Below are 13605 nucleotides of genomic sequence, written 5' to 3'. Positions count from 1 at the left end.
ACTCGGTGCTTGGGAACTGTTTTTTCTCTCACAGAGTTCTCAAATGTATTCTTCCACAGTAGGTAGAAGCCAATGTCTTGCCTCCATCAGCCGTATCTGACCCTTGGGCTCTATGCTTGACATGCCTGGGTTAGACAAGCACTTGTATAGGATGATTTTAACTGGGACTGACTCTACCTTGAGCAGGGGGTTTGGCTTAGATGACCTCATGAGGCCCCGTTTCTGTAATTCTGTGATAACCTTCTCAATCTTGCCATTTAACTATAATTTTTTTTCTTGCCTTCCTGCTTCCTTGCGGTCTGAGAAACAATGGGACAGGGAATTTGGTGGCATGGTAAGTTAGTGAACTAGATTTTCTCCTTTTGGATGTGAGTTCATTTTAATTGAAGGTCTCACATAATGGAGCATGGTAGCTCCCATCCAGGTACAACGCTTCATATCACAGTGGTTGAGTATTGGATTTTTCAGGTGTGAATTGAGACAGGCAGTTGTCTGGGCACGCTAGTCTAGCATTTCGCAAAAAAAATCTGTGGCTCTTGCTACTTCTTAGTCACTTGTAAGAGTTTAACTGATCCCAAATTTTAAATAAATGTCATGTAAGAGTCAGTATGTGCAGGAGACCGAGGAGATCTAGTTTCTATTCCTACCTTTCCCTGTGACTTGCTGGGCAAGCCATTCCACCTTACACTGCATCTTTGTCTTTGTCTATTGGAATGAAAGCTGTTTGGATCAGGCTACATGTCTCCTGTGATTGTACAATGTCTAGTCCAATGAGCCATGATCTTGGGTGAAGCCAATAGAGCAATGCCCTGGGATGTATTTATGCACAAGACTTCAGTAGCAGAGAAACAATAAGTTAGGGGGGAAAAGAGTATTAGGTTGATGTTACCTGTTGCTTTGCTTATTTTGGATTGAGACTATATCATGGGAAATGGTAATATTATAAGAAAGTATATTTTTGCCATTTAGCGTCACTGTTTTATGAAACAGTAATTTTTGATGAATGTAGAAGTCACTTAGCCATGTGTGTTAAATGGTCTGAAAAGCCATTCGACTGATAATATATGCCTATGATAATATAGGCATGTTAAATGTCTATTCGGTGGCTAGAATTCATGGCTAGAATTCCTTGCCTGTCATATTAGTAGTGCCTCCTGTACTTTGCATTACCTTGCTTAAGCCTGACTCTATTGGGTTCTTCTTTGTTGGTCCATGTTGGTTAAGTAACCATTCAGACAGCTCTTAATACAGTTTATTACATTTACTATTACATTTTTTTTAATTCAACCCTCAGATTATTATTGTTACAGATTGCTGTGGAGGGATTAAGAAAAGTTCCATTTCATAGCAATATTTCACTATAGCTTACTCAGTTGAAGATAAAATGTGTATATTTTATTCTAGTGTATTCCTTTTTGGCCTGAGAATGATGCAAATAAGCTGCTTGTTAGAGTTGAAAACTCTGACATTCCACCAAAGAAGATACATTTTAATAAGCAAGAGAACTGTACATTGATGCATTTAGACAATGAGGTAAGTCATTTCATTCAGTAATTTAGAGTAAACAACAACCACCTTTTATTCCACCTCTACTAGCCAAAACTATTCTCCCTTCCATAGAGTCCGGGGTTTTAAAAACAATATACAGAAACTTAACAGATTTCTGTTTTATGTGCAGCTTCACCAAGTTCATTTTTGGTAAATATGAACTTAAGCAATTTTGACTATCACCTTTATCTTATTGCAGTCTCACTTTCATGAGTTTCACACTGAAGTAACTATGGTTACTTGTGCCCGAAAGCTTTCAGAGAAATTTGTTCCTACTACTCATTTGATCTAATACAAGATATCGCATCTACCAAAAAAACTTTGCCCGCCTGAAGTAACTATTGGCATGTTACTCCTGTCTTTTACTTGCCAAACCCAAGACAAATTTTATTTCCACCACCTCATTCAACATGAAGGAAAAAAAAAATCCTCATCTTGTATTTTAAGTATTGGTTCTGGTCAGACAGCTGCTGCAGCCTGAGAACTAGCCCTGACCTAAGCTTGCGTCCAAAGCTACTGCCGCTGCTACCTGGTGTCAGCAGTTGTGAAGTAAGCAGCAGTTACGCTGGGTCCAGTAGCAGGCAGCAGTGTGAGTCTGGGGGTGGGCAGCAGTGCAATCAGGGATCTGGGGGGTGGGAAGAGGCAGTGTCAGTCTATGTGCCCCCCTGCTACTTGCCCTGTTATCTCAGCTTGACCCTTGCAGCATTGTGGGCGGGATGAATTTAAGACAATCCTCCAGTAATTAGAATTTATATGTAGAAAATGATAACATTTATAATTTTCCATGTACAGAATCTAATTATTGGGGCATCATCTTAAGTGTGAGGTCTTGGATTTGGGTAACTGGTATTTAAGTGAAATCCTATCATAGGTAAAACATTCTCAGACTCCTGTAGAATAACTTAATGAGTCTTACTTATTTGTTTACTGCATCCACATGGGACTCAGTTCTCTTCAAGATTGTTAGCTATATTATGTACAGCTAATGTTTATTTATAAGTTTAATTCTTCCTATTGAATATTTATGTAACAATAGAATAAAGTTAATACTTTTTCACATACAACTAGCATTTTTGAAACTCAGAATTCAGTAACTAAGAAAATATCAGTGTAGTTAGAGAAGTCTGAAAACAAACTTCAGTATGTTGCTATATTCATTTTTCATAATAAAAATGACACGTTTAGGGACAACCTGCAATGTATATTTCAATATGGCACTGCCTCACTAAAAATATAAAAGGTTAAAACTTCCATTTTGTTTTATTAGAACAGGAGATGGCAACCTACAGCTTGCAGGCCTGATTCTATTGAGGGTAGGGCTTGGCCTGTGCAACGCTGCAGCTGGGCCATGTGGAGAAGTGGGAGCCTTGTTCAGGTCCTAGTTCTGGTTGTCTTCTGACCTGAGCTGGGTCACTGTAGCCCACCAGAAAATGTTGCAGACCCCTGTACTAGAATATTGGTCTTAACTATTTTCTCAATTTTGTGTAGTTTCCTTGTGTGTGTAGTATCGCACCATAATCAGAATACAGTAGTATGGTTGTGATGACTGAACTTCATAAAGAGCAAATATTGCTGACAGGTTGCATAGTCTGTCTTATGAAAGGAAAAAGATGAATTGGCTCTGTCTCCCAAGTAAATGGACTGTTATAGGGCAGGATCAGTAATCTTTTCAGTTTGCGGGCAAGATGGATCCAGTTTGGGTCAGAGCAAGGCAGCACACAGCAAGCAGGCACTGGAATACAGCTGCCGCCGCCACTTTTCCCTGCAGCTACACGCAAAAAGTACCTGCCGTCACTGCTTTTCCCCTTCAGCAACGTGGAGAAGTGTCCACAGAAGGCACTTTTTTCCCCTTCAGTGGCAAGGTAGAAGGGCTTCAGCAGTACAATAGTTACTTTCCTCTGCCACTGTGGAGATATTGCTGCCTGTGGGCACTCTCCCTGCGCTACCCAGGCAGAAAGGCAGGAGTGGCAGGTATGTTACCTTTGTGGCCTCCCAGAAAAGCGGTGGTAGCAGCTGTGGCAAAGTGTTCATGTGCCAGCCCACCTGTCACCTTAACTGGGTCAACCTGGCTGCTGAAGCACTGTGTCCGCAGGGTAGATCAAGGCCCTTGAGCTATTGGTTGCTGACCTCTATTACAGAGTATTAGTCTCCATCTTTTGGGGGAGTTCCTTAAGCAATTTCTCAACTATATTCCTTATATATGATTATTTTCATTATATAAATATATTTCAAGGATGTCCTGGATTCTAAGCAACTCAGATTAGAATCTTTTACCAACAAATATGTGTTTCGGAGTGAAATAAATGCAAAATGTGAAAAGCATGCCAAAACATATGCATCGTAGTGTTTTACATGGCAAAAAATATTTACGCAGAGGTGGTTAGTATAGTAAATGGCATTTTATGTTAATTTCATAGCACAGGTATATACTTCTTTAATTTCATATTTGATAGCTTGGAGGCCTCATAGTGGACGTAAACATGACTGAACATTCTACAGTGATTACTTTCTCGGACTACCATGATGGTGCAGCTCCCTTCCTGTTGATTAACCATACCAAAAATGAAATTATTGAATATGGCCAGAGGTATGTAAACAGTGTTTTAGTACAACTCTGTAATGCAGTTAGTTAGTTTTTATATACAGGGTCTTCATAAAGTCCTTGTGTACTTTTAAACTTTAACTTAGGTTGTAGGTATGATGGAAACAATCTGTAAACGGCATTTAAAAGCAAATTTATTAAAGTTTTAAGACAACTAGAGTATACAATGCTAGACTTTAACATAACCACCATTTTCTTCTCATGGCTGATATGGACTTCAATTCTGCTAGCCTTAGGACACAGTTTACCTTCTCATCTACAGTAGCCTTTTTTCATTTGTCAAAGGATCTAAAATAAGAATAAATGCATTATTACTTATGAAGTCTAGCATCATGTACTCTAGTTGTTCTAAAACTTTAATAAATTTGCTTTAAATGCCATTCACAGATTGTTTCTATCATACCTACAACCTAAGTTATTAAAGTTTAACAGTGTGCAAGGTCTTTATGAAGACCCTGTAATATTACACATGTACCTGCGTTTTCTGTGTTTGCTGCTATGTCTTTCAAGAAGGTGTGAAGAATGACATTAAGAATTATTCAACATAAGGTCCATATGGTGGAGATGTACCCCCGGGTACAAAAACATCTTAGCAGCCCCAAAATTCTAGGGAACTTGCAGAAATAAAGACTTGGGACCAGATTCCTTGCTTTACAAGGTTACATTCAACAATGTAGGTAAGGGGGAGAGTTCGTCATGGGTGCTGCTGTATTCACTGACGCTACACTAATATGCATGTTACCTGTCTGCACTAAAGTTTCAGGAAGATTTAGTAGTCATCTCTATTAACTCTAGGCCTAGTAAGAAGCTACTAGGTAGGCTAGTTGCCACTACTTTTGAACCACCTGAGTGTTTAACCTAGGTGGAAAATCTGTTTCCAGAGAGTGGGTGATCTGTATTTGGCGGTAAATCTAAAGGACTCTTATTTCATTTATTGTACAGATTGAATTGTTAATGAAACAGAGCTATGGGGTGGGGCTGAGACATGGGGCTGCAAGGAAAAAAAAGTATGATTCTATGAATAAGATAGTTATCTGAAAACAGTGGATTCTGTCCTTGCTTTTACTACAGACTTGCTGAACAATTGTCAGATGGGGCTGCTCATTAACAGTCCTTGTTTTTGTGGATGTGCATTTTTGATCCACCTAGGGCAGTGGTCTCCAACCTTTTTATGGTGAAGATCACTTTTTATAAGTAAAGGGCACCCCAGGATGTACCACCCCACCTCCTAAACAAACCGTCCAGGCTCTGACCTGCTCACCCAGCTCGGCCTGGGCAGCAGGGGGCATGGCTCAGCCCAACCATGTGCATCCTGCCTCTCCTGATCGTGGAACCTCTTACAGACTGAGATCAACTGTCAGAGGCTCCGTGATCAGCCAGTTGATCGAGATCGACTGGTCGGTGACCACTGACCTAGGGTCTGAGTTTCATAAGGTCCGAGCACTCACAATACCAACTGAAGTCAGTGGGAACTACAGATATTCAGCATTTCTGAAAATTTTGGCTCCTTCATGTGTTGTTTTGAGGCACCCAAAATTAATAGACTATTTGAAGAATATAGTTTGACTGTTTAGACACCTGCTAGTCAAGGTGGAGGATTGAACTGAACAATTGCAGCTATCCTTTGCCACAAAGATGACATTAATTCCACTGTTTTATTTGTCTACGAGGATGCTGTTTAATATGGGCTTGGCATTTTACCTTAAGTAGTTTATAGCTAGTGAAATGACTTTAGATAGACCTAGCTTTGTTCTGAAACGGCAAACCAGATGTAGCCGTAGCCATAGGCACGCTAGGTCCTGGTAATATTAGAATGTATTGCTCTGAATTTTAGCTCTATCGACAGAATGTTCTTCCACTGCTACAATTTTTGGAAATATCCACAATATTCAGTTGCAAAATTATGTAAACCTTCATGTCTTTGCTAGTAAATCCTGTCAGAGAAGCATGCTGAATAGGAACTTCTAAGTAAACTTTTTGGTAGAAATATTTATATACTAGACAAGATCCACTGTGGACTTTTTTATTTCTATGATCTCCTTTTTCCCCTCTCACTGTTTAATTTTTCCCATTAGTAGCAATGAGGTGGAGGTATCATAAAACACACAAAAAAAATGTTAATTATTTATTAATGCCAAGTAGATTTCACAATTCATGGCTACTATTTTTGGAAGCTTAAATAAGAGGTGAACCTTGTATTACTTTGAAGGTTAAGAATTGCTTATTTTTTTAGTTAAGTTTTGTTGTTATGAAAGAGAAAAAATAATGGATAAGAAATTGTGCACTTTTTTGATTGGTATGATAGCTGTTAACTTTTTATGGTGTTTAAGTAAAATAACAGTGAATAATTTTTCTCACTGTCTCAGTTCTCTCAGTATGATGGAAGACAGTCTTCAGCCAAATAAAGCGGTGTTGTACACGTGGGCTGAGCCAGTAGGCTCTAGGATATTGAAATGGAAATGTGGAAAGAAGGAAGGAGAAGTATCTCAGAAGGAAGTAAGTGTATTGGCTAATAATAGAATTTTTACTAGTTTTACTTAGTAAACCAGGGTTAGGCTGATCTAAATGCTCAACTGCATGCATTCAGAAGGTTTAAAAATGGTGTGCCCGGTCTAACTTAGTTCACCTCAGGATGTGCAATAACTTGGACTGAGAGAGAATTAACCTGATCTAGTGAACACCTGCACATGTTTGCAGCACAGCTTCGGTGCTGGCAAAGACCAGCCGCTTGCCCCGTACCTGGGGCTGTGCTATTTATACCTCCTTCTCCGCCCTCCAACCTTGATTGAGCTATTTTTAGTCTCTAAACACTCCTCCCTCTGTGCCCCCAACAGACCTGGCAGCCCAAGTTATGTACCTCAGGCTGCCCTTGCTGTTCCCAGCAGTGGCGAAAGGCTGCACACGCTCCTGGTCTGGGTTTAGGCTGCTTAAGGTAAACCATCTAAATGTAGACTGGGTGTGGCGAAAGCTTGTTTGCACCCCATTTGAGGCCCATTAGTATTGAATAACAGGACTTATTCACTTCAGTAGGCTTAAAATCAGGTTCTTTCTGTTGAACTTTCATGATGCATCTAAACAAGTTGTGTGAAGAATTGTGTTACTTAAATATTATTTTATCTTTTTAGCTGAAACATTTCTGAGTATGTGATGGAATTAAATGTATTTGTGCAGTCTTAACTCCTCCTTTTGATTGCTTCCAATGTACATATATTCTCCTAACCAGAAGTGTAGCTATTTCCACTCCCTGGGTGAAGTGGTGTGGACATTGTCGAGGGCTGGGAAGGGTTTCATCAACCACATTTCAGGCTCACCACACTGCAGCTGCTGCTGTGATGCTACAGGCTCAGGCTACTGCAGGACACGTTCCCTGCACACTGGCTGTAACAGCCTTCACAGCTTGCGTTCCTGGGGCCACCATTTTGGCCATCCCTGTAAATTAGTATCTGGGGCTAGTGATCCATTCTCCTACCCCAAATTACACTACTGCCCCTAACATATATGGTATTTAATGCAATTTTATTTCTTTATTTTTAAAAGAAATCCCATAAATGTTCTATTAGATATTACTGGTTTTCTTCAGAATCACTTTTTCATTGAGTGTAGTATATATAATTCCCAATGGCTTTGTCCACCATGAATTCTGTTGAACTTTTCCAAAGAGTAGATTAGGGTAAGAGTTATTGATGACTTATGCAAGACCGACTAAGGAAAGGAAGAGGCAAAGAGACACAACACAAAATAATCAAGTGATGGTATTTTTTGAACGCATACCATGATGTTGAGGACATAAGAACCAAATAAACTAGTTAATGTCATTGCCCTAATGGATGAGTACTGTGGCAGGTTTTCATCCATGTTGCCATTTTCCTTTATTCACGTGTGGAAATACTACAAGATTTATGATACTTAGCAATAGCATTAGTAGAAATATTTGCAAATACTATTAGAGTTCTCGCTTTAAGAGTAATAAACCTAGTTGTAGAATTACCAATATCAGTTAATTTTGCATGTGAAGCCCAATCCTTTGTACATTTATCCTTTAAACTGCTGGAACTATTGTCTGTTATAGTTTGTTTAATGATCAACATATGCACAGCATAGTTCCCAAATGAGAATTAATATTAAGCTTTTATATGCCCTTGATAGTTCAGTAAGCAATTCCATTCTCTTCATAAATTCTTGCATGATTTGGATTAAATGAGCTGTAGAAACCAAAATGTTACCCTATTTTGATTTTCAGATCAGATAAGGGTTCATTCATAAAATTATTTTCTTTCCCAACCTCATAGCTACCTATCATAGCTTTTTTTTTCTTGTCCATACTTCCGTAACATTTGTATCTGTTCATCAAAATTTGTAACTCCTGTTTATTCTACTTTTGTGTGTGTTTTCTTTTCTACCCTGTAGGACAAGATGACACCTCTTACTCTGGATGATAAAAGGAAAATGTATTTAGTCTCATTTTTTGAAGGCTTACAACGTATTATCCTATTCACTGAAGATCAGAATGTGTTCAAACTAACATATGAAAGTGTAAAAGCAGAACTGGCAGAACAGGAAATTGTTATGTCATTGCAAGATGTTGGAATTTCTTTGGTCAATAATTATACAAAGCAAGAAGTGTCTTACATTGGAATTACAAGGTAAACTAATCTACTCAGTGGGAATTTGTTTGATTTCTAAATTTAAACTAGGTTTGCTTAAAATGCTTGTTGTTGGCTTGTGGTCTAGAGTTCTCAGTACTGAATTGCTGTGTTTCCAGGTTGTAAAGGGAAGTCCATTTCCATTGAGTTTTATGCTTCACTTTTGTATTTGCATATATATATGCATATATACATGTACAGTATATAAAACAATTTTCTGTTGCATATCTTCCATGCTCATTTCTCACTTGTAGGTAAATAGTGGAATTCAGAGGTGGTCCATGGCTAGAGATTAGGGCTGTGGACAGACATTATATTTGTGCTGAGAGAGATGTCTGTTCATGGGGTTATTCTCTGAAGAAAGCTAGCTTGTCCATAAAGAAAGCACTTCCAACTAGAAAGTTTTCTCTCCCAAGAAGTTTTCTGGCTGTAGCTTGAAAAGCTTTATACTTCTCTCCAATGTCTAAAGGACCCCCAGTATCTTTAGTCCTCTGCTCTCTCTGCCCCCTTCCAGCCTCATTAGTTGGTTCCATTCACCCATGGCTCAGCCCATCATGAACCCAGTCTTTGCTAGGAGCAGGGGTATTTCCCCATAGCTCAATCTATCCCAGGTGTGCCTGGTCTGTGCAAGGGGCTAGGGAAAGAAAGGATCAGGGAGAGCAGTTTTCATTTCTTCCACCCCCATAAGGTGAGGACCATCTTTGGCAGTTGCTGCTTTTCAGCAGCTGCCAGATACTCACTGACAGCCTGCCGCCTTTCCTGGCATGGGTGAAAGCAGACTGTCAATCGTTGTGCATCGTAGGGGCAGGGGGACCCAAGGAACAGCTTTTCAGTACCCCTTGGCAGAGAGCTCACCTTTGAAGCACCTGTGTAGCTCTCCAGCCAGGGGTACCCCAACATATTTTTCCAGTGCTAAGAATCTCATGGAAATTAGTGCTGGAACTGAATGCCTTTGCGTAGCCTAAGACAAGTGTCAGCAACCTTTTGCCTGCACAGGCCACAGCTTTTGATTCACTGGGTTGCAAGTCTCAGTCTTTCTCTTTTTACCACTGAGCTGCCAGATGCTCAAGATTTCTTTTCCCCTGGAAGGAACAAGTTAGCAGTCCTGAACATTTCATTTAATCCTTAATAATTTTATCCTTACCTACTTTTTAAATTTATTTTTGTGTAGTAGCAACTTCACTTTAGTTTCTAGTTCCTCTCATTCCCTGAGTTGAGAGATTTATTGAGCAATGACATTCTTATCCTTTGGATCCTCCTGTATGGCATCTTCATCATTGTCCCTCAGCTTCTCAGTGCAGCAACAGGGAAGTTCCACAGCCTTGAAACAAGTCTGTGATGCTATATTTACAGGGCACCTTTTGAAAATCCTCCAAGGTCAAACCGTGCCTTGCTGCTACAATCCACTGACTCCTGCTCAATCAGAGATCAAGTTTCAGATTGTGAACTAAGTGTTTTTGCGTCTTTTCTATTTGATCAACCTTTTGTAGTTAGGCTGATAGTTTTTGCAGTCTTGTTCAGTTTGCAAGTTATTGATCTGTACTCATTTACAGACAGAATCCCAACCTGAGTCTTGTCCAGCAAAACAGGTCTACTTATAAACTGAGAGGTGGTGGAAAATGGTTTGTGTTCTCTGTTTTATTTAAAATTACGAAATGTTTGATTCCATTCACTGCTTACCAGAGGTCAAAATAAGTGTGGTTCAGGGTCACACTACCATTTTTCAAAATCTTAGAGTACAAAATCTTTTAGTTCACATGGACACATTTATCAGGTGTGTCTAAATGAAAAGAATGGAAATGGATCAGACTAGTGTTCTGCTGAGTTTCATATCCTGCCTCTAGTAATGGCCATGCTGACTACTTCAGGGAAAGGCAGAGGAAGGGGGAAAAAGGTGGGAAGGAAAAAATAAAGTAGGAATTTGTAGAATAGCTTGTTAAAAGAGAAAATTTATTTTTGTTTTTTGTTAGTGTCCAGCTTGTACTGATAAATTATGAATATTTATATCACTTCCACAGTCAAGGAGTAAGCAGGCATCCAAGCTAATCTCAGCTGAACCTAACACCCCAAGCAGAGAAGAAATTAGTTTCTTTTCAAGTTAGTTTTCATGAACAGTGTGTGTATATGTGTTTGCGGAGGAGCAGGGGGATATATTAAAAAAAAAAAAAAAAAAAAAAAAAAAAAAAAAAAAAAAAAAAAAAAAAAAAAAAAAAAAAAAAAAAAAAAAAAAAAAAAATTGAGCTGATCTTCTGCTGACGTGTTTTTTGCCCTGATAAGAATCTTCCAAGGAACCTTTATTCTACCTGCAAAAGAGGCTAGGTTTTTGGGGTGAAACCATAAGAATCCAAAAGTTTTGCTGGTTTTCATCTACACCAAAATCTTTCCATGATGTACCATATTCTCTCACATACTGTCTCCTGGAATATTAATATACACCTTGTTTTTGAAGGCAGAATGAAGGAAAAACAAATTATCGAGAGTTATGGCCCTGATGGAACAGGGACAGAGCGTAATCTTCAGCTGATTCACCCAACTGTTCCTACTTAACTAAAACTGAAACTCTAGCTGCTCCTGAAAACTGGTCTCCATGGATGGATCTATGACTGAAAAGGGCCAAAGAGTCTCCAGGACTGTGAAATGAGAGAGACCAGTAGTAAACAACATAATTGCCATATGAAAAGTTAGCTTTATGAGTGGAAGGTCAAGAATATTAAAAAGGAGAGATGATAGTTGACACCTGTGGAATGAAGAACAATAACCCATTAAGTCAAGTGACTTCCTTCAGTTGCCTTGATAGTAATAACAGACTTGCTAAATTATGGGCTAGGAATCAAAGCAGGATGCTTCTATCCTAGGCAAAAAAAATCTACTTCCCTACTTAATATAAATACCCCAGTTTTGGGGGACTGATTTTTGAGGGAAAGATGTATGTTGGGTGTGAGAAAATTGAGTAATATGAGATCTTGTAAACAGCATAGCAGAACAATGGGTACCAGTCCTAGTTATATACTGAGTGTCCTTGGTTATCAAGAATCAGAGTCAAATTTGCCAGAGTAGACCAGTCTTCAGCTGGCTTTTCTAGTTGCCCTTATTTCAGAAAGATGGGATTTGGAATTGGTTCCACCCCCTCATTAGGAGGGAAAAGATACCAGAAATCTGTTTCGTGAGTTGTTCTTTCCATGCCTTAAAAATGGTAGCAAATTATTTTTAGGTAAGTAAAATTGGCAAAAATGAATTGGAAATTGCCAGTTCTTTTCGGTTAACTCTTGATTTTGTTTTCACTTACAAGTTCTGATATAGTTTGGGAGACAAAACCTAAGAAGAAATCTAGATGGAAACCAATGAGCATCAAGCAAACAGAAAAGTTAGAGCAAGAATTTAAAGAATACTCTGAGCAATCCCCTTCAGAAAATAAGATTGTTGAACTGGAATCAAATGTTTCGGTAACATTGTTAATATTTATTTATTTTCATTATTATGCAAATACACACAATTGCTATATGCTGTATCAGATTGTAAGGGAAATACTAATGAAATATTGAAGTTATAAATTCACCCAGAACGTGAACATTTGAAACTGTTCTTTATAACTCTCCAGAAGGTAAGCATAATGGGTGCCTATACAGGAGTGCAGAGGATGCTCTGACATGCTGGAATTCCAGTGCATTGGAGGAGACTCAACTGATCACTCGAGTCTGTTGGAGTGTGGCAATTGCCGTGCTCCAGCAGCCTCCTGTGTCTTGTATATCAGCGCCCCCATGCTTAAAATGGCAGAAGGGGCACTTTAACTAAAGCTTGTCAAATGAGCTCCAGTTCAAGTACCCCCACCGCCATTTTTAAGTGTGAGGACTCTCATACAGGAGTTGCAGCGGTGCTTTAATTAGAGCGGCTTTCAGAGCCACTCAAATTAAAGTGCTGCCACTCCTGCCCCTGGAGCACATGTAAAAGTGCCCTAAAACTTAAAAATTTATTCTTATGTTTTATATGAAGTTCAATAAGGATAAGTGCAATGCCCTGCACTTAGGACGGAACAATCCCATGCCCCCAGCAACTCTGCAGAAAGGACCTGGGGGTTACAGTGGACAAGAAGCTGAATATGAGCCAACAGTGTACTCTTGTTGTAAAGAGTGCTAATGGCATACTGGGCTGCATTAGTAGGAGCACTGCCAGCAGATCAAGGAAAGTGCTTATTCCCCTCTATTCAGCACAGGTCAGGCCACATCGGGAGTACTGTGTCCAGTTCTGCACCCCCTACTACAGAAAGGATGTAGTCAAAATGGAGAGAGTCCAGCGGAGGGCAACAAAAATGGTTAGAGGGCTGGGGCACGTGACTTTGGAGGAGAAGCTGAGGGAACTGGACTTTAGTCTGCAGAAGAGAGGATTGGGGAGGAATTTAATAACAGCCTTCTACAACCTGATGAGTGGTTCCAAAGAGGATAGAGCTACTAGACTGTTCTCAGTGGTTGCAGATGCCAGAATAAGGAGCAATGGTCTCAAGTTGCAGCAAGGGAAGTTTAGATTAGATATTAGGAAGAACTTTCTAACTAGGAGGGTAATAAAGCCCAGGAACAAATTACCCAGAGAGGTTGTTGAGTTTCCATCCTTGGAGGTTTTTAAGACCTGGTTAGACGAAGCCTTGGCTGGGATGATCTAGTTGGGGATAGTCCTGCTTTGAGCAGGGAGTTGGCCTAGATGACCTCCTGAGTGTCTCTTCCAACCCTAATTTTGTGATTCTGCATATAAGATACTGCAGCCTCTGCAGGTATTCAGTTAAGGAATGATGCATTTTTCCCACCTGATATAACCCCCCCC

The 13605-nt window shown here is 39.5% G+C and overlaps 1 protein-coding gene across 2 annotated transcripts in view; it reads left to right on the top strand.

Annotated features, from left to right (window-relative positions):
* VPS13A (vacuolar protein sorting 13 homolog A) overlaps positions 1-13605 on the top strand; it is a 222156-nt gene that overhangs the window by 155622 nt on the left and 52929 nt on the right. For both annotated transcript variants that reach the window (XM_019517426.1, XM_019517427.1), the window contains exons 52-56: positions 1405-1533; positions 4002-4135; positions 6517-6646; positions 8558-8793; positions 12083-12236. In XM_019517426.1, the coding sequence (XP_019372971.1) occupies positions 1405-1533; positions 4002-4135; positions 6517-6646; positions 8558-8793; positions 12083-12236 (783 nt within the window). The remainder of the gene's footprint in view (positions 1-1404; positions 1534-4001; positions 4136-6516; positions 6647-8557; positions 8794-12082; positions 12237-13605) is intronic.

This window comes from Gavialis gangeticus, unplaced genomic scaffold (assembly GCF_001723915.1).
Source record: "Gavialis gangeticus isolate Ggan-Ray unplaced genomic scaffold, GavGan_comp1, whole genome shotgun sequence".
NCBI lineage: Eukaryota > Metazoa > Chordata > Crocodylia > Gavialidae > Gavialis > Gavialis gangeticus.
Note: the sequence above shows the minus strand (reverse complement) of the source record. Positions and strands in the feature narration are given on the sequence as shown.